Genomic DNA, 21,944 nt, shown 5'->3' with positions numbered 1-21,944 from the left:
GCTTCTCAAGTCAGATCTTTCCTCCTCCCCCAAATCTCGAGATTACACGCGTCGCGAAGAATCGGAAGATTGTCCCATATCCAGCTCTCGTCGAGACGTGCGAAGAACTTAAGGCATATCTAGATATTGAAGGTATGTAGCTTCTTAAGACATCTTCGATCGAACTAATACGATTCCAGGTACTACAGGGCATACTGATATTCTTGCTTACTGGAAGTCCCGCCGTGATCAGTTTCCTATTCTCTACCAGATAGCTAGAGATTTCCTCTCGGTCGCAACCAATGGTGTCAGTGTTGAACGTCTTTTCAACAGTTCTCGAGATATCTGCCACTATCGCCGGAGCCGTCTCGATCCTGATATAATTGAAGCAGTTATGCTTCAAATGTGTATCGATTGTTTTACTATAAGTGAGGAGTATCAGGATATGCTTGATGATCTCAATCCAGATTCGATCATCTTTACACCCAAGGAGCAAGAGGAGGATGAGGTGATTACTACCTTCTATATTAGTGAGAATGAGGATATAGATGATCTTGAAGATGACCCAGAGGATGGGTTATTATCAGAATTAGGAGAACTAGCCTTACCTGAGTCTTCGACTATCACACGTACTCAGGTAGAGATAGAGACCCGGCCTTTACAATTCCTACGCCATCATGATCACCGTCCCGGACAGTATAAAGAATAAATATTCTGTATCTTTTCTTATTTCTTCTATACTAGGTTCTGTAAAAGCCTTTTCCAGAGTGTAGTATACCTCTTAAGGCGACCGGTTGAGCAGGTCGAGCAGTAGGCTATATCTAAAGAATATTACTATGTCTATACTGTAATTAAATATATATTACACTTTGTATATTATCTATGTAAGAAGGATGTATATATTACGAATTAACCTGCGGTTATTAACCTACCTGCTATACCTGACCTTCCTGACCGGCAGGTATAAACGGTTATAGTGACGGTTGTACCTTAACCTGACCTTAACCGTACGGTTAAAAATTTTTTATACCTTAACCTGACCGCCAGGTTATGGCCAGGTTAAGGTTAAGGTATAACGGTCAGGTTAAGCCACTCTAATTTTCAGTAAAAAAATAAAATAATAAGATTAATTATCTATTTAAATTAAATATATTTAATAATTTAGAATAATAAATAATAGATAATTATAAAATATAGAACTTAATTCTAAAAATCTTATTTATTATAAATTATAGAAACCTAGAGAAAGATAATAATTAAAAAAGATTTATTTTAAAAAAATAAATAAATATTTATAATAGCTTTTTATTTAATATCTGACTAATTATTTATTTAAATATAATTAATAATAATTTTTTTTATAATTCTTATAGAAATAATAATTTATAGAACTAGTTTCTGAGTTTTTAATTTTTAGATATTATAAGATATAAAGATATATAATATAATAAATATAAAAAATTTTATTAGAAAATAATATATTTTTCTAAAAGCTGTTTTATATTATTAATAATTTTTTCTAATTAAAGTAAAATAATAGTTTTTTAATTTATATATAATCTTTAGAAAAGATTATCTTTTATTATTAATTCTAAAAAATAAAAAGCTTTTTTTAGAGAGCTGAATATAAAATAATCTTTTAATTTCTTATAATATATATAATTTTAAGATTTAGAAAAAAAGAAAAGATCTGACTTAAGAAACTTATTTTAATTTAAGTATTATTATAATTTATAAAGATCTAAGAAACAGAAGAAGAAGACTTAATAATATTTTTTAAAAATAAATTAAATAATTATAATTAATTTATAATTCTAAAGCTGTTCTATAAATAATAAATATAAAAAAATAAAAATAAAAAACTCTACAAAGATAGTTTATTTTATTTTAAAATATAATTTTATATAAATATAATTTATTATATTTTAATATATAGCTAAAATACTCACTATATTTTATTTATTTTAATAAATTTAATAAATAGAAATTTATATCTGAAGCCTAAAATTATAAAATAGTCTTTTTTTTTAAATAAAACTATTTAAAATATAATAGATTAAAATAAAAATAGATATTTATAAAAAAATTTATAAAAAATTTTTATAAAATTTTTTATAAGAGCTATAATATTATAATATAGATTTAATATATTTTATTTATTTATTCTATTTATTTAATTTATTTAATCTATTTAATCTATTTAATCTATTTAATCTATTTTATTTTAATAATCTGATTATTTATAATCTTCTTAACTATCTGCTAATTCTTAATTTTATTAATAGCTCTTTAAGTTATATTTTATTTATAAATCTAAGAATAATCTAATTTAGAAGAAATAGTAGAATAAAAATAATATATTTATTTTTAATATTTTAATTAATAGTTAATATATAGTTTTTCTAATATTTTATAATATAATTAAGATATATAGCTAAAATAGAGTAATAATTATATATTTTTATATATATTTTTTGCTATAAGAATAATAATTTTATAAAAAACTAAATTTTATTAATATAACTAAAATTTTCTTATTATTTTTAATAAATAATAATAAAAAAGATACTAATTTTTTTTAATTATATTTTTTTAATCTAAAAAGCTTCTTTTTATATATTTTTAGATAATAATAAAAATAGTCAGATTAATAATTATTTAATCTAGATATATCTTAATTATACTAGAGCTTAAAAAGATATAGCGAATAGATTTTAATATTAAGAATAATTAAGATAATTAACTGTCTGATTTTTAGTTATATTATAATTAGATATAAAAATTTTCTTAATCTAATTATAATCTGGCGGTTAGATATAAAAATTCTAATTAACCTGATCTGACCTGGCTGTTAGCCACTCTAATAAAAACTAAAAACTTAAGCAGAGTTTTAAATATAGTCTTTTTTATAAAAAAAACTTAAAATTAGACTTAAATCTGTAATATTAATAGTAAGATATATAAATATATATATATATATATACTGTTATAGGGTTCTTGTATAATAGCTTAATTTAATTATTTTTCTAATATTAGAAATTTATTATTATTAAAAGATAATTTCTTAAGAATTAAGAATTATTTAATATGTAAAAATAATAAATTCTTTTAATTTAATAATTTATAATAATTAAAATACTATTTAAGAACTTACATAAATAGTATATATTTTATAAATAGATTTAAGTAATTAATAAATATATTTTAATTAGAGTGGCTAACAGCCAGGTCAGGTCAGGTTAATTAGAATTTTTATATCTAATCATCAGATTATAATTAAATTAAGAAAATTTTTATATCTTATTATAATATAGCTAAAAATTAGATAATTAATTATTTTAATTATTTTTAATATTAAGATTTATTTATTATATTTTTTTTAAGCTCTAGTATAATTAAGATATACTTAGATTAAATAATTATTAATCTAACTATTTTTATTATTATCTAAAAATATATAAAAAAAGCTTTTTAAATTAAAAAATATAATTAAAAAAATCAGTATTTTCTTTATTATTATCTATTAAAAATAATAAGAAAATCCTAAATATATTAATAAAATTTAGCTTTTTATAAAATTATTATTCTTATAATAAGAAATATATATAAAAATATATAATTATTATTTTATTTTAGCTATATATCTTAATTATATTATATAGAATATTAGAAAAGCTATATATTAATTATTAATTAAAATACTAAGAATAAATATATTATTTTTATTTTATTATTTTTTCTAGATTAGAGTTAGACTATTCTTAGATTTATAGATAAGATATAGCTTAAAAAATTATTAATAAAATTAAAAATAAATAGATAATTAAAAAGATCATAAATAATTAGATTATTAAGATAAAGCAGATTAAATAAATTAAATAAATTAAATAAATTAAATAGATTAAATAGATAGAATAAATAAATAAAATAAATAAAATATATTAGATTTATATTATAATATTATAGTTTTTATAAAAGATTTTATAAAAATTTTTTATAAATTTTTTCTATAAATATCTATTTTTTATTTTAATCTATTATATCTTAAGTAGTTTTATTTAAAAAAAAATTATTTTATAATTTTAGACTTCAGATATAAATTTCTATTTATTAAATTTATTAAAATAAATAAAATATAATAAATATCTTAGCTATATATTAAAATATAATAAATTATATTTATATAAAATTATATTTTAAAATAAAATAAATTATTTTTATAAAATTTTCTATTTTTATTTTTTTATATTTATTATTTATAAAATAGCTTTAGAATTATAAATTAATTATAATTATTTAATTTATTTTTAAAAAATATTATTAAGTTTTTTTTTTCTATTTCTTAGATTTTTATAAATTATAATAATATTTAAATTAAGATAAGCTTTTTAAATTAGATTTTTTTTTTTTTAAATCTTAAGATTATATATATTATAAAAAATCAGAAAATTATTTTATATTTAATTTTTTAAAAAAAGCTCTTTATTTTCTAGAATTAATAATAAAAAATAATCTTTTTTAAAGATTATATAAAAACTAAAAAATTATTATTTTATTTTAATTAAAAAAATTATTAATAATATAAGATAATTTTTAAAAAAATATATTATTTTTTAATAAAATTTTTTATATTTATTATATTATATATTTTATATTTTATAATATTTAAAAATTAAAAACTTAGAAACTAGTTCTATAAGCTATTATTTTTATAAAAATTATAAAAAAAATTATTATTAATTATATTTAAATAAATAATTAATTAAATATTAAATAAAGAATTATTATAATAAGAACTTTTCTTAAGAAGACTTTATTAAACTTTCACTTTCTCATACAAATTTGGTGCAAAAGTGAGATAAAAATGAGAGAAAGATAAAAGAAGTAAAAAAATAAAAAGAATCAGAGATTAGATAACTAAATAAGAATTTTTCTCTGATTTTTTAGAAAGATTTTACTAAACTCTTATTTTTTTATATAAATTAAGTATAAAAATAAGATAAAAGTAAGATAAAGATAAAAGAAAGATAAGAAAAAAATAAAAGAAATAATAAAAAAAATTAAAGATTAGATAAATAAGAAAAAGACTAAAAACTGATTTAACTTAATTAAAGCTTATTAAAAAACTAATTAAAAATTAAGAGATCTTTTTATTTATATTTATAGTCAATTAGCTATCAAAAATATATAAAAATATATAAAATTATATAAAAATTATATAAAAATTATATAAATAAAACAGGGCTGAGAATAATAGAATTAATAATTAAATAAAGATTAAAATAATTAATAAAAATAAAATCTTTTATTTTACTACAGGATAGACAGAACTTGAAATTATTAATCTATTAATTAATAATCTAAGACAGTTAACTAATCTGAGACTATAAACTAATAAGTCTTAGATAATAAACTAGTGAGTCTTAGGCAGCCAACTGGTGAGTCTGTCTATATTATTAATATACTCCCGCAGTTTTGATGAGATAAAATATCAGAAAAAACTGGAGTAAATAAATTACTAAAATAGGAAATAATAATAATAGAATTTAATAAATTATTATATTTAACTATTTAATAAATTGAGTATATTTCTGATTAAGAAATTACTTAGTCAGGCTATCTACTTGTATTTTATTAATAGATATTTATTAAATATTAATTATTTTATTCAGAGCTTTTTACTTTAGCTAATAATTAGTAATATTAATATATTTCAGACTAGTCTAAAATAGAAAATTCTTATTAGTAAGAATTTTGACTGTTTGATAATTATTATATAATATAGAGAAGTATTAATTAGAATTAAATCTTATTTATTTAAAAAATCTTCTTTATTAAAGAAGTTGCTTAACTATAGTAGTTAGAACTAATAATTCAGCTTTAATAATTAAAAGAATTATATAATACTATTTCTTGCTTAGCTAATTAATAGAGTTATTAAATAAATAAATAATATATTTTATTAAGTTAGTATGATTTTAATTATCAGCAAAACTAGTATTACTAGCTATATAAAATAAAATAGAACTAGGACTAAATTTAATAATTAAGTTCTTTATTTCTTTTAAATAGAAGATTAAATAATCTATAGTTCTAAAATATTTAGGGCTTGAATTAATTAGATATTCTAAAATTAACTAATATAATTTAATAATATTAGATCTAGTTTAAACTATAGAATATAAAACTAATTCTACTTTCTACTAAAATTTATAAATTTAATTAGTAATAGTCTGATAAAGTGGATTCTTTACTAATTTCTTATTTAAAAATAGAAATTTAGGGCTTTTTCTTTGCTTTAAATTAAACTTATTAATAATCTTATTAATATAGTTTAATTATTAAATCCATAATTTTCTATTTGGATGATTATATAAGATTTAAATATTAAGAAATAAATTAATCTCTTTAAGATCTTTGAATTTAAATAATATTATTAATTTTTACTTAAATTTATTAAATTTTTGATAATTTGATTTATAAAATATATAAATTATATTATTTATAAAAATTATTAAAATTATAAATTTATTAATAAAAATATATTAATCTTTTTAAATAGACTTAAGCTCTAGGGCTATTAATCTCTGTTTCAGAATATTTTATTAAAAAAATAGTAAATATTTTAATTTATATAGAATTTTTTATAATAGAAAAACTATTTATTTATTTTTTAATTTAAAAATTAGATTTATATAGATTTTTTTTTTAATAAAATTATTAAAAAAGACAGTGATTGTATTTAGTTAATTAATTTCTAGATTAAATATAGTAATTAAGACTAAAAGAATCTGTATAAATCTGGCTGTAAGAATACTAATATATATTTTTAATTAATTAGATATCTGTAAATCGCCTCTAATATAAATTCAGGCTTTAAAATTAGTTAGATAATTAGTTTTATTAAATTTATATAAAAATATTTATTTTAATAATAATACTTCAGCTTTATTAGTTTTATAAATTAAATATATATTTTAAGTATTTAGAGCTTTTAATTAATTAATTTTAGTTTTAGTAGTCTGAGTAAATTAGCTTGAAAATATATAATTTTTTATTTCTTATTAGTTAGTAGACAGAGATAAAAGTAATAAGAAATTAATATAGAGAATTTTATTTTTATTAATATAATTAATTATTATTTAAATAATTTAAAGAGTAAGTCTAGTTCTTTTAGAATTAGAATTAGATAATTCTGAGCGGGTTTGTTTTAAATCTTTAATTAATTTAATATCTAAGAATTTAGTTTTATTAATCAGCTTATTAATATTTAAATTATTAATAAGAATCTGAGATAATAAAAAAAATAAATTAGATAATAAAGATAATAAATCTTTTATAATTATATTATTATTTTGTCTGACTAAGATATTTAACTAATTATTTAAGACTGCTAACTGGCTTGGTTCAGCAGTTAATTAATCTAAGATTATTAATTAATCTTATTCTAATTAATTATCTGATAAAGATTTAGATATTTGTTTTAATATTTCTAAATTAAAAAGATTTTTATTTATATCAGATTCTTTAGATTCTTTAGAAATAGAGATATCTGATTATTCTAATTAAATAAAATTAATTAATTTAGTTATTTCTTGCTTTATTAATAGATTTCTTAATTTAGTATATTATTTATAATTAAAATTTTTATTAAAAATAATATTATAAGTTGAAATTATTCTTTTAAAAATAGATATTTAGATTCGCTAAATATTAGTTGTTTAATAATTAATTAAATAATTAATTAGAACTCTGAGCCCTAGTTTATCTTCTTTAAATAAATTACTGATTTAGATATAAATATATAATTTATACTTTCTTAAATAGAAAATATCTAATTTTCTAGATAACTGTGAAAGACTTTTCTAGATAATTTTATATAATATTTTCTAATTTAGTTATTTATTTAATATTCTGTTTAGAATAAAAATAGCCAAATTTATTATTTTAAATTATAAAAATATAAGAAGTCCTGAATTAATTAATAAACTTCTTATTTTAGAAATAATTAGAGCTTTAAATCTTTCTGTATATAAATTTTGCTCTGGCTGATAAACTGATAAATAATTAATTAGTAAATCTTTGATATTAGTCTAGATTAGAAAAGTGCTGAGATTTTAATTCTAATCAGAATAAAATTTTTTGAATATTATTTTAAACTGATTAATAATTAATTAAATTATATTAATAATTAATTCTGAAATATCTGATTTGAAAGTTAGAACTTGTTCTAGATAAAATTTTAAATAGAAATAATAAAGATAATTAATATATTTTTATTTATTAATTTTATTTATTATATAAATCAAGTTTTAATAAATTAATTCAAATATCTGATTTTTTTTTTAAATTTTTATCTTAAAATTTATCTTTCTGATTAGCTAATTTTATATATAGAATATTTTTTAATTTGGCTTAGCTTATCTGAGCTAGTCTGTTTTAATAAATTAATAATATTAATTCTCTGAACTGAATTATTTAGATAATTTAGAGCTTTTTTATTAGAATACTCTAATTTTTTATATTATTCTTTGACTGTTTCAGATATTATATATTAATATTCTGAGAGTTTAATTAGTTTAAGACTGTGAATTAGCAAGTCTAAGATAGCTAACTAACTTATCTTAATAATTAACTAACTTAATTTAATAGTAATAATTATAGTAAAACTAGATTTTTATTTTTATTAAATATAGTATATTTTTTTGATTTTTTTAATTTAATATAATAGAGTTTTATCTGTCTATTTAAGAAATCTATTTTTTTTATTTAGAAATAATCTCTTTTCGTCAGCTTTTACAGCTGAGAGAATATTTATATAAAATCAAGAAATATAGACTATTTCTTTAAGTTTAAAATATAGATTTTTTCTATTTAAATAAGTAAGATAAAAAATAATTATTCTATAGTCTTAAATAATTAAAATAGTATTTTTTATTCTTACTAATCTATTTTTATTTATAATAGAAATATAATTAATAAAGAAATTTAAGAAATTATAGATATAGCTATCTAAAGCAGTATTAAAAATTTATTAAGATAAATAAAATATTAATAATTATTTTAAATAGATAATTTATTAATTTATTATTAAAAAGATTTTTTCTGCTTTGTCAGTTGCTTTATTATTTTTATTAAATAAAAATAATATTTAATAAATCTGACAGTATTATTTAAAGAAATATCTTAGTTTAGAGCTATTTCTGAAAATATTTTTAAAATAATTTAAGATTTTAGTCTTAGATTTTTATTCAGAATCTCTTAGTTTCTTATTAATATAGAAATAATTATTAAAATTATAAAATTTATTATTCTTGTCTGATTTATATAGATAGGGCTGATTTTTAAATCTTTATTTTTTTATTAATATTTTATTATTTTAGAAAGTTTATTTTAACTTAGTTATTAAAATAATTATTGAAATAGTTGATTTAGAATTATCTAAAAAATCTTAAAAGAAGATATAACTGATTCTGTTATTATTATTATTAACTGGCTTGATAGATTATCTAATTTAAGAATTTAAATAAATTTAATTATATACTCTTTATATTATCTTAAGAAATTTAGATAATTCTTTCTAATTATTCTTATTATTAATTAATTTTAATTATTAAATTATTATAAAATTGTCTATTATTTTCTGAACTAATTTAAGAAAATTATAAATTATTTAAATAAAACTAGTAATCTTGCTTAATTTTAGTTTTATTACTTTTAAATAAATAAGCTTTTATTAAGTTATATAATTCTTAATAGAATTTTTTATTTCTGAGAATCATAGTTTATAATATTTATTAATAATTTCTTTTATATAGAACTGATTAATAAGAATAATTTTTTTTTTAGAGTTTATAAAATTTAATAAGATTTTTTTAAATTAAGTATAATATACTGATTTTACTTACTTAATATAGAATTTATTAATAAATTTAAAAAGACTAATCCAGAGATAATTTTCTTCTATTTCTTAAATTAATAATTAAATTAATTTATAATTTTCTAATATAAAAGACAATCTGATTTACTGAGATTTATTATTAAAGTAGTATAATAATTAAAGTCTAAAATAAATATAATAACTAATTTAATAGAGTAGTTAGATTTCTCAGATAAATCTGGATTTATATATTCTCAGATATTCTTATTAATAATAAATAATTAAATTTAATTAATCCAAAGAAATTAATCAGATTAATTATTAAGAATAATAGAAACTTTCTTAAATTATTAATTTTAAGATATAATAAAAAAATAGTTAAAAGAATTTAAGAATTTAAATAGATCTTATTTTTTATTTAAAAGTTCTATAATTTTCTATATAAATTTTAAGTCAGAGATAAAGTAAAAATAAGAGAAATAAAAAAATATAAAGAGTCTTAAAAATATTAATAAAGAATTAATATAAGAGTATAATCAGGCTTATAACTAAGAACTTTTCTTAAGAAGACTTTATTAAACTTTTACTTTCTTATATAAATTTAATACAAAAGTAAGATAAAAATAAGAGAAAGATAAGAGAAGTAAAAAAATAAAAAAATTAGAAATTAAATAATTAAATAAAAATTTTTTTTTAATTTTTTAAAAAGACTTTACTGAACTCTTACTTTCTTATATAAATTAAATATAAAAATAAGATAAAAATAAAATAAAAATAAAAAAAAAATAAGAAAAAATAAAAGAAATAATAAAAAGAATCAAAGATTAAATAAATAAAAAAAAAACTAAAAACTGATTTAACTTGATTAAAGCTTATTAAAAAACTAATTAAAAATTAAGAGATCTTTTTATTTATATTTATAATTAATTAACTATTAAAAATATATAAAAATATATAAAATTATATAAAAATTATATAAAAATTATATAAATAGAACAGGATTAAGAATAATAGAATTAATAATTAAATAAAGATTAAAATAATTAATAAAAATAAGATCTCTTACTTTACTATAGAATAAACAGAACTTAGAATTATCAGTCTATTAATTAATAGTCTAAGACAGTTAACTAATCTGAGACCGCAAACTGATAAGTCTTAGACAGTGAACTGGCAAGCCTTAGGCAGCCAACTGGCGAGTCTGCCCATATTGTTGACATATAAATATTTATTTATTTTTTTAAAATAAATCTTTTTTAATTATTATTTTTTTCTAGATCTCTATAATCTATAATAAATAAAATTTTTAGAATTAAATTTTAAATTTTATAATTATTTATTATTTACTGTTCTGAATTATTAAATATATTTAATTTAAATAAATAATTAATCTTATTATTTTATTTTTTTATTAAAAATTAAGTTTTTCTAATTAAATATAAATTAAAGAATATTTTATAAAATTATTTAAAGAGATTTATATATAATTATTATTTAAATTTCTAAATATTAAATAAATATTAATTATAATAAATTACTAGATCAGCTTTAATTAGAAAATATTTCTTAATTTAATTAAATATTTTTTAATAAAAGATACAAACTACTATAAGATTTTATTAAATTTTTAATTAATATTTAAATCTTATATTATTAAGAATCTAGCTATAATTATTTTATTAATCTTATATAAATATAATCTTATTTATTAATTATTAAATATAATAATTAATAATATTAATAATAATAATATAATATTTAGTATAATCTTAGCTAAATTTTAAATTTAATTTAGCTAGAATATTTAATTTTATAATATTTTAATTAATTTTAATTTTTAAAAAATTATTTAAAGCTAGTATTATATTTTTTATTTTATTTATATAATTTAGCTTATAATTAATACTCTTTTATAAAAACTTTAAATTAAGATCTTGAATAATATTATTAAATATATATAAAAAAATAATAATAAAAATTTTAAAATTTATTTTAATATTTTAAAAATTTTTAAGAAAATATATTTTAAAAGCTGTTTATAAAAGATTAATATAAAATCTTTTTTTATAAAAAGTTTTTAAAAATTCTTTATTAGTTAGTTTATTATACTAATTTTTAATTATAAATTTAGAAAATTATATAATTTATAAATATAAGTTCTTAATATTATAAGAAATTTTTATTTATTTAATAATTTAAATCTAATTTAGTTTATTATTTTCTTCTTAACTATAAAATTTACTAAAACTTAATTTATTTTATAATTTATTAAATATTTAATTTTTATTAAATAATTAAAAGTTTTATTTAATATTATAAATATAATAATATTAATTATTTTTATTTTATTATAATTAAGTAAAAATAGATAAAATATCTTCTTAAGCTTTTATATTTTTTTTATTTTCTATTTTTTCAAAAATAATAGACTTATTATTTATAATATTTATAATATTTATAATAATCTTTTTAATTATTTAAATTATTTAATTAATAAACTAGAAAAAAGTAGATATTCTGAAAGAAAAAGATTCTTAAGAATTTATATAATATATATTAAAAGTTTTAAAAGTATTATTATTATATTTACTAAATAGAAGATTATATTTATATAATTATAATTATTTTAGATCTAATATTAAAGCTTAAAAAATTTAAGAAAAATATATAACTAAATAATAATATTAATTAATATTATAAATATTAAATTATTTTTAAAAAAATATTCTTTTTCTATTATAGTCAGAATTTAGTAATTAATATATTATAATTATATAAAAATTAGATTATAATTCTGATTTCTGTATAGCTATATCACGTGAAGATCTGATTAAGAGTCAGAAATCTTACCCGTAAGATATTTAACTTTCTGATTCTTCCCGCAACTTTTTCTGAAGCCGCCGCAATTGGGACCCCGTGGTGCTCCGCAGCCCCGATACGGTGTTCGGGATGACGTTGCCACGCAAAGTCCCCCTCCAGTCTTGAAGCCCGCGGCGATGATTGTTGCCTCCCCGCTCGCCTATCCTATCCTAACAACCAACCTTCGGCTTTCTTCTGTCCATTCTAGATTCAGATTCACGCCCGGTGTATTTCCACAGTTTATGCACCTGTCCTGAAATCCTATCCCATCTTTCAATCCCCCCCCACCCCTTCATACCTAATTTCTTGACGACATGGTTCGGAAGGATCCTATATTTGAAGCTCGTACCAATGTCAAGGTATGGCATTCTTCCTTTAGCATATTTATGTGTCCCCGGCATGATCATGCAATGCGCGTCTATTCTACTCAAGTGCATACTGACTGACTTGGTTTCCCTCCTTCCCCCTTGTTTCCGCTCTACAGCTACATTCCAATCGATTGAAAAAGGAGGCCGCCCGTGCCGAAGCAACGTTCAAATCCGAAAAGTCGAAGGCCGACAAAGCCATGAAAAATCGAGAATTTCAAATTGCTCGTATCCATGCGGCGTCTGCTGTACGTGAGAAACGGAGACAGGTGACTCTTAGAGCAGAAGCCGCTCGAGCGGACGTCATCATCAATGAACTGAAGGCGGCGCAGAGCACTCGCGACACATCTCGTACTCTAGCACTGGCATCGCGGGGCTTGGACGCCGCTTCAAGAAGCGTGAACCTTGAGACCCTGGTCTCCCATGCAAACAACTTTCTGGCGCGCTCCGAGGACTTCAAAATCGCTAGCAATGCGATCGAAGATGTCGCGCAGGGCGTCTCCATGCAGGAATACGGGGCGGAGGGCGAAACTGAGGTCGATCGTTTGATGGAACAGCTTGCCGATGATGCTGGTGTTGACCTGCGGGTGGCGCTGGATCAGGATACTGCCCCTAAAGAGGATGTTAAGGAGCAGAAACAGGCTGATTCTGAACTCGAGGATGGGTTGGGTGCTAGGCTGCGAGCTCTTAGAGCTGCCAGCTAAGTTCTATCCTATTTGCCTTATCTTCCTCTTTGTAGACGATTTGCTGGAGTAATAAATCCTCCTTTGGGAAAGCTTGGTTGATGTTCGCCTATACTCCAAAAGCAGCCCAGTGAATACCCTGTGTCTGGCTACTCCCTGGGCATTTACGATGTTATGCCCTCACCTCTTCGTGTTTCTTGTGACCTTTATCCTTCTACTGCGGTCTTTGCCCCCCTCCCCACGTCGTAGACTTTTACTCCTGTCCTGGTGTTTTATATGAATATTGATCCAGTGAAGTAGATTATCTGCAACAGTAGTTGGTACTCAGTTAGCAGCTTGTAGATGTTCAGAAATTTGTTGCTTTTACCGTTGATGTGTTCAGAGTAGGGTCACTGGGAAGGCTAAGAGAAATTCCATACTCCACAGGCAAACTCATGCAGGGATTTGATATCCAGCCCTGCACATTTGCTGCGAAGAAGGGTGAACTACACCAGCATGCATGGCGTTGTCGCTGCAGGTGGGGAAGATGGCGGACTAAATGTTTGGATTATATAATTAAAAAGTTGGTTGCGCTGCTCTAAGTGAAGCCCGGCTAGCTCAATCGGCAGAGCGTGAGACTCTTAATCTCAAGGTTGCGGGTTCAACCCCCGCGTTGGGCTTGTTGTTTTTGGACTTTCTTTTTCACTTCCCATGTCTCTGATCTTGTGTTTTCTATGACCTTCTGCCATTCAATTTATTTCAGTAGCGTTGAGGGTATGCTCAACCCTGCTACCCTTACTCTTTGATTTTTCCTATCTTGGTTTTTTATCTGTTGCTCTAAGATCGAATCCTTGGTCTGTGAACTGTGAACCGCATTTCGGAAGCACGACCGCTTTCTTCCGGATTTCCATTTCGCTGTCAACAACAAACAGCAGGCTGGAAAATATATCTTCTTCGCGCTGTCTCCATGCTCCAATACCCCACGCCCTGGTATCAAGCAATAATAACCGCCGTGAAAGCCGCTGAACAGGCATAAATATACTTCATGACCAGAAGTAATGGATGATTCATCGGGTACTTCGGACCCTCGCAAGGAACCAAATGGCCGACAAGCCGCTTGCCTGAATTGCAGGAAAAGCAAGGTCCGCTGCAATCGAAGCCAGAGCGATGCGCTATGTGGCAGATGCAAACAATCTGATTTAGAATGCGTCATACCTCGCCATCACATCGGCAGGCAGAAAGGCGTCAAAAAGTACGCGCTACTGACAATGCTGTAGCAATACGCATGCTGACATCCTGGCTAATAGTAAACGCAAGGGTATCGAAAAAGCCCTGCACCAAATTGAACAGGCCATTAAGCGGCCTAGGAATAGCGCAGGGAGTGAGGTCTCTCAAAAGCTTATCTCGGACTTGCAAGATCTGCTCAATGACACTCCGGGACAACAAGCAGATAGCGAGTTTGATAACCTCCCCGAGGACCAGGGTCAACATTACAGGTGCCGTTCGCCCCATGATAATAATGGCGACAATCTGTCCCTGGATGATGCGGAGAACCCTCTGCAATTGCTGGCGCGCGCCTCAGATCTTCAATTATCACCAAATGAAGTGCATGACCTAGCTAGATGGCCAACTTCAACATCGCTTCGGCCCCAGGGTGCAATTCAAAGTAGCGCCATATTTGCAAATGCATCTGTTGCGCAATCTTATTTCGTGCCTATTCGGGCGAGTCTAGATATTGGCTCAGACATAGACCCCATCGACATTGGACTTATAACTTCAAATGAAGCCGAATCCCTTTTTTCTTTGTATGTCATATGTTCAGCCCCAGTAGGTCTGTGGCTATCTGGCTTACAATTTCCATTAGTTTCTATCAATATCTCGCACATACTAGATGGGGCCTTGATCCCCTGGTTCACACAGCAGCGTTTGTACGCTCTCAATCCGCATTCCTTTTCACTTCTATCATGGCTGCTGCTGCTTTGTTTCTGCCATCTGCTACAGCGCTGTCAAAGAGGCTCTCCAGACATTGTAAAGCATTGGCCCAAAACGTCATTATGCGACGCCACCGATCGGTCGAGATTGTCCTCGCTTTCATGATAAATGTTCCATGGATGGAGCCGGGTAGTTGCCTGGGAGATGATGATACATGCTCCTACATTGCAATGGCTTTAGCTGTTGCGCTAGATCTTTCGTTAAACAAAATTGTGACGCCATCCACAAGTTTTGAGACCGGCCTTCTGAGAAGGCTCGCCAAGGCGGAGTGCATAGATTCAAAGAGGGCTCTACATGTGGACCGATTCGATAACATAGAGCCAGACTCTGAATGGGGTTGGAGGCTACTGCGAAGACGCGAAAGAGCCTGGATAGCGCTATTTGTCCTTGAAAGAGGGTGGGTAATCTTGCTCGGCGGTTGAGTCTATCGATGTACATTTGCCTCTGTCTTACATGCTCCACAGCGTATGCCTTGCCCGCGGGAGAAGTTATACTGTGCCTTCAACTGCCCTCATTGAAAATTGCGACAGGTGGCATATCTCCGATTTTGCAGACTTTCGAGATGGTCCGATGAATTCGATGGCTGTTTTGCGACGGAATTTAGTAAGTCCTTCTGGCCCTTACAAGCAGCGGTGCTAGACACTGCGATCTGACCAAATGATACTAGGACGGGCTGTTTAAACGGGTCAAGGCCAATTGCAACAGTCACCCGGTCAATGATGGCGGGTTTGAGGCAGCCCAGTCGTACGTGTGTCTTCCATGTTCGATGAGGATGAGATATGGCTTACGGAATTACAGAATCAAAACCATGATAGAAAGTTTCTATGATCAATGGTACGAGACGTGGGCTCCGGCCATTGGAGAAGGCCAATGTAAGTCTCTTATGTGACAATCACGGCTGGCCATGTGTTTTGCAGCATATAAGAGGCTAATCCACACCAAGCACATTCTCTTCCACCATATGTCGAGATTCTAGTAACGCATACCAGATTGTCCACCTACGGTGGCGTGATCAATCATCCGACAGCACCTCTTGAAGTCAAGCGCTTCTTTCGTGCTGCTGGGCTTTCTTCAGCACTGAATGTCCTAAGAGCTGCTATTCAAGGAGAGTCACGATTGAAGTCTATGCCCAACAACACGGTTATCATGATCTCCTTTGCTGCATGCTCTGCGCTGAGCCTTAGCGTGACTCCGGCAGATCCCAGATCAAGTCTGGCCCCAAGCGTCCGCCACCTTATTGAGGAGGCTGCTAGTGTCCTTGAACGGATAGGTGGCACCCCGGGTCACAGAAACGGGACATCTGTCCTATATGGGAGATTCTTGCGAGAACTTATCAGACGTGCTCCCGTGGGCTCGGACTCTCGGAACCTCGATGGATTGCGAACGCTGGCCAACACAGAAACCCCGAACCCCCCGCCAGATATAGATGGGCATGGGTCCGTAAATTCGATGACACAGCCATCGTCGATTTCGCCCTCTCTTATATGGGCCGAGCCGCTGCGATTTTCCGCCATGTCCGATGACCAAATCATTGACGCGGTCAACCGAGCAGGTACTACTGCCTTCGGGAGCAACGTACCCGACGTGCCACTAGAAGATATGATGAGTTGGGAGTGGTTTGACATGGCCAACGCGCCAGAGATTAATTTCTGACTGGACCCGCCGCGTGGGTACTTTGTGTCACTGCTATGCAGGCATGCCAGACAGTGATCTCATCAAGCGCATTCTGGCCCCGACCGAAGGGAGGGCTCCACCCGTCGGCGCCCAGAAGTAGCCCCGAGTGCCGAGGGCCGCCGCGCATATTAGCCAGCCTCAGTCTTCGCATTCCTGCTAGACATCCATGTCGGTGCCATCTTAGGCCTGCGATAATCTCGTCACAGCTCGCAAGAGAAATGGCAACGGCTCGCTCATCTGTGATTACCCTGTCGCGAAGGTCGATTTCTCGGCCGCGGCCTTGCCTAGGAACACGCCTTTCCGCAAGCCTTTTTCTAGCTTATGCAGGTAGCGGCAGAATTGTACGCCCAGCCCGTGCAAGGTTCTCGACCTCTACAGACGAGGAACGTCCGCGGGCTCCAAAGATTGACCGTGCTGCTTCCAAGTTGTTTAAGACTGCGGATGAAGCGGTAGCTGATCTAAAGAGCGGGTCAACTATCCTTAGCTCGGGATTTGGCCTATGTGGCGTTGCAGGTAAAGAAGACCCTGTTCTCTCTAGTAATCCGAAAAAGCAGCCCGAGGACTAACAACTATGTTGCAGAGACTCTAATATCAGCGATTCATCGCAGAGGGGCGACTGAATTGCACTCCTTGACAGCCATCTCAAACAATGCTGGCGTTGCCGGGAAGGGTGGGCTTTCTACTTTGACGCAAGCCGGACAGGTTGAGCGTTTGATCCTTTCCTATCTTGGGAACAATAAAGCCCTTGAGCAGAAGTACCTGATGGGGAACATTGCTATCGAACTGTGTCCTCAAGGCACCCTGGCGGAGCGGCTACGGGCCGGAGGCGCGGGAATCCCCGCGTTTTTCACACCTACTGGGGCACGTAAGTCTGGAATTATATGATTCTGCTATTACCATCTTTTTGTAACCATGCCTGATTGGTCTATCCTCCGCAGATACGTTACTCCAAGAGGGTGAGATCCCCATCCGCCTAGACGCGTCCGGAAAGGTGCTTGAGCATGGTAAGCGCCGTGAGACCCGGGTCTTCAATGGTAAAACTTACTTGATGGAGACTGCGATTAATGGAGATGTGTCAATACTGCGGGCATGGAAATCAGACGCGGCAGGGAACTGCGTTTTCCGGTAGATTCTTCCATTCCGTTCATTCATATGGGTGAAATGCTAACTCCCCCATGATGCCAGCTACACCACAAAGGCGTTCGGCCCCATTATGGCCAAAGCAGCTTCGCTTACCATCGTTGAGGCGGAGAATATTGTTCCGATCGGCTCGATAGATCCCAATGATGTCGACTTGCCGGGGATTTTTGTGGACAGGATCGTCCCGGCAACCGACAAAAAACACATTGAGATAGAGAAACTGCGATCTAAGAATGATGAGAGTGAGTTAAATTCTGCGCGAGATGTTGCGACAGCCATGCGAAACCGGATTGCTAGAAGAGCTGCCAAGGAGCTCAAACAAGGCTACTATGTAAACCTGGGCGTTGGTATGTGCACAGTGACTTGAACATACAGGATCACTCGATGCTCACAGACTCATAGGTATTCCAACGCTCGCCCCCTCATTCTTACCTGACGGAGTCAAAGTTTGGGTACAGTCAGAGAATGGAATTCTAGGAATGGTGAGTCGTATTTAGAATTTGTGGAAGATAGAGAACTGACCGCTATTCAAGGGGCCCTATCCCACCCAAGATGAGGTCGATCCGTAAGGCTCCTTCGGCGATAAAGCCCTGTCAGCTTGCACGTTCCCCTAACTGGCCCTCGCAGTGATATCATCAATGCCGGCAAAGAGACCGTCACACTTGTCCCCGGCGCCGCAACCTTTGACAGCAGCGAGTCATTTGGTATGATCAGAGGGGGACATGTAGATGTCTCAATATTGGGGGTGCGTAGACGACCTACTAGTGTTTAACACATCGCGCTGAGTACCTTATATACTAACTGATTGACTCACAGGCTTTGCAAGTGAGCGCGAATGGCGACCTAGCAAATTACATGATCCCCGGAAAGGTCTTCAAGGGGATGGGTGGAGCCATGGACTTGATCTCCAACCCCGAGAAGACCAAGATTGTGGTGGCCACAAGCCACACGGCGAAGGATGGATCGCCAAAGATTGTGACTGAATGTAGCCTTCCTTTGACCGGTGCCAACTGCGTCAGCACGATTATTACCGATCTGGTGAGTGCCTAGGTCAAGGCCGGAACAATGTATTGGGAAGCTAACCGTGAAACCTAGTGTGTTTTCCAGGTTGACCGGAAGAGAGGAACGCTCCTGTTGACGGAACTCGCACCGGATGTGGAACTTGAGGAAGTCCAGAGTAAAACTGGGGCGAAATTCAGTATTGCGGAACACCTGGAGCTTATGGAATAATAGAGCAGTCGATTTTTCGACATATCGGCCACCCGAATGAGGACCGCTGACGCAAACCCGGAGGGCTCTTGTGGAACAAATAATGAGTGCATACTGATGCAGGAAATGCTCATTCATGTACATAACAAACAGAACCACGCACCGGTGACTTGACGCTTTGAACCCTGACCTATTTGGTGTCAGATGCCGATGAGACTGCAGCCCCAAGGGTTCTTTGGAGCTAGAGGCACAGAACTAAGTAGTAGTCCTCCGTAGTCCGATTGTTTGCGGAGAAAAGCAACTGTACTATATATATATATAGGATCCACAATGGTGGATGTATCAAAAATGTATGTCGTATATATATCACCTGCTATATATTTATTGAAGGGGTTTCCGGTCATGGTGATCTCCTAAAAGCCTTATAGGTCGATGATTATATTCCAAAGACGCCGTGCTTGCTTAAGCAGTTTCTTCTTCCCCTTGAGTAGCCGGTGTCCGTTGCCTCGACTGTTTCTCCTTCCCGGCAAAACTGAGCAGCATACCGAGGTCATACGTAGCCTTCAAAATACCCGCAATCGTAAAAGAAAGACCGAATAATCCCCGATCAGCCAACACGCCAGTCAGAAGGGGTCCGAGACTCTGGGTACAGGTCTTGACGACGTTGATAGAGCCCATGATGGCTGTGCGACGGTCAGACGGTAACGCCGCAGCCAGAAAAGCCGAGCGCGGTGCCACGTCCATGGTCTGAGTGCAGGAACGCAGGATCAAGAAAGTCAGGGCGAGTGGGAGAGCCCCGGGAACAGGGATAAGTGCCAGGCAAACGGCGGAGGGGAGATGGGTGAAGACCATTGTCTGTTGGGGTTGGTTAGATCGACTGGATTGAAAAGGCGGACGGTTGGATGAAAGTGGGCAAGAAGCAAACCTTGACATTGCCGATGCGTTTGGCGATGGATGAGGCGACGAGTACGGATGCAGCAGAGATGAGGCTGGTTGTGAAGAAGATCGAACCGAGTGTCCCTTCGGAAAGGGAGAACTTGCCCTTGAAGAAGTATGTCATCCACGACCTGGCATAAATGTCAGCTACTAACAGGGGCTTTTTTTTAATCTAGGACATAATTGTGGGTTTGGCACATTTGAGCACCGTGTCCGGGGTGATATAAACATACAGCGATGCCAAACCAGAGGCAAATGAATCCAGGCCGAACAGGATTGCAAGTCGTATGACCAAGGAAACGAGGTCCGCGTCGCCCAGGAAAGAGAGGAGGGATTTTTTCTGGGTTTCCTGCCTTTCGCTTGTCGGGTTGCTCGCTTGATCGCCGAGCAGCGGCTGTGTTTCACCCTCGCCAGAATGCCGAGAAGCCGTCTTCTTCTTCTTCTTCTTCTTCTTCCTCTTTTTTTCCCCGGCCTCGACTGCCGAACTCTGGGAGATAGACAGGAGGAACTTGAGTGCGCCGATGGCGGCATAGGCAAAGAATATGACCCTACAAGCGGGAATGTAGGCCCATCCCCGGGTGACCTGGAGCAGATTGATCGCCCACCCGCCAGTCATCATCCCCAGTGCGGTTCCCGCATTGCCGATAAGCGAATACCAGGCGAAGATATCGCTCAGGCGCTCATGGGGAGTGAGATGGGCCAGGGTCGACTCCTCGACGGCCCGGAAGGGACCAATTTCATTGCCACTGGTGGACGTCAGCGCAGTGCTCAGGGTATACATAGTACTACCTCCCCACCTCGGACTAATGACGCCAAAAACGGCGGCGGCCAGTAGGATCCAGTAATTGCCGACCGTGCCGAAGACCAGCCCGCTGCCCACCATTAAGGCTGAACCCAGGGCCAGAACCGCCCGGCGACCCATGGCATCGGCAAACAGTGTGAGGAGGAAACTGATGGCGACATCCCCGATCAGGGTCAAGGTCATGAACAGGCCAATGCGTTCGTCGGCGATGTCCAATGCTGACAGGTAGGAGGCTAGAATGAGGGTCGAACCGCCATAGGCAAACAGGCGGACAAACCGCTGGGCGCAGAGCAACTTCACATCCCTCGGGGATTGCCAGACCGACCTCAGGCCCAGTTCAGTGAGGATCTTGCTGTGCAGCCCTGTTCCTCGCGAGGAAGGGTTGGAAGACATGGTGAGAGGAATTGACAGGAGAGAAGGGGGGGAGGAGACGAAGAGGAAGAAGA

General features: G+C 30.2%; 4 protein-coding genes and 1 non-coding gene across 5 annotated transcripts; 4 read left to right on the top strand and 1 right to left on the bottom strand.

Annotated features, from left to right (window-relative positions):
* The first annotated feature begins 12,769 nt into the window (after positions 1-12,769).
* Positions 12,770-14,027, top strand: BO70DRAFT_361455 (putative SNF7 family protein Fti1/Did2). The gene is made up of 2 exons (XM_025543048.1): positions 12,770-13,077; positions 13,203-14,027. The coding sequence occupies exons 1-2, from the start codon at positions 13,033-13,035 to the stop codon at positions 13,785-13,787; spliced, it is 630 nt and encodes a 209-aa protein (XP_025400440.1). The 5' UTR covers positions 12,770-13,032; the 3' UTR covers positions 13,788-14,027.
* A 325-nt stretch (positions 14,028-14,352) lies between these two features.
* On the top strand, positions 14,353-14,425 carry BO70DRAFT_t131. The gene has a single exon. It is a non-coding gene; the product is annotated as a tRNA-Lys (tRNA).
* Positions 14,426-14,803: 378 nt separating this feature from the next.
* BO70DRAFT_370608 (uncharacterized protein) lies at positions 14,804-17,390 on the top strand (the record flags this gene model as incomplete). Its single annotated transcript, XM_025544750.1, has 7 exons — positions 14,804-14,997; positions 15,053-15,550; positions 15,610-16,134; positions 16,202-16,340; positions 16,405-16,481; positions 16,536-16,609; positions 16,681-17,390. The coding sequence occupies 7 exons, from the start codon at positions 14,804-14,806 to the stop codon at positions 17,388-17,390; spliced, it is 2,217 nt and encodes a 738-aa protein (XP_025400439.1).
* A 239-nt stretch (positions 17,391-17,629) lies between these two features.
* Positions 17,630-19,781, top strand: BO70DRAFT_290147 (3-oxoacid CoA-transferase; the record flags this gene model as incomplete). Its single annotated transcript, XM_025539336.1, has 9 exons — positions 17,630-17,924; positions 17,992-18,276; positions 18,350-18,536; positions 18,597-18,898; positions 18,954-19,033; positions 19,085-19,116; positions 19,179-19,296; positions 19,368-19,589; positions 19,647-19,781. 9 exons carry the CDS (start codon positions 17,630-17,632, stop codon positions 19,779-19,781), a joined length of 1,656 nt encoding a protein of 551 aa, XP_025400438.1.
* A 147-nt stretch (positions 19,782-19,928) lies between these two features.
* On the bottom strand, positions 19,929-21,909 carry BO70DRAFT_335288 (putative MFS transporter). Its single transcript, XM_025541052.1, has 4 exons — positions 21,494-21,909; positions 20,930-21,442; positions 20,686-20,827; positions 19,929-20,615 (listed from the first exon to the last, which is right to left on the bottom strand). The coding sequence occupies exons 1-4, from the start codon at positions 21,889-21,891 to the stop codon at positions 20,223-20,225; spliced, it is 1,446 nt and encodes a 481-aa protein (XP_025400437.1). The 5' UTR covers positions 21,892-21,909; the 3' UTR covers positions 19,929-20,222.
* Between the last annotated feature and the right edge of the window lie 35 nt (positions 21,910-21,944).

The sequence above is a fragment of the Aspergillus heteromorphus genome (genome assembly GCF_003184545.1).
Source record: "Aspergillus heteromorphus CBS 117.55 chromosome Unknown BO70scaffold_9, whole genome shotgun sequence".
NCBI lineage: Eukaryota > Fungi > Ascomycota > Eurotiomycetes > Eurotiales > Aspergillaceae > Aspergillus > Aspergillus heteromorphus.
Note: the sequence above shows the minus strand (reverse complement) of the source record. Positions and strands in the feature narration are given on the sequence as shown.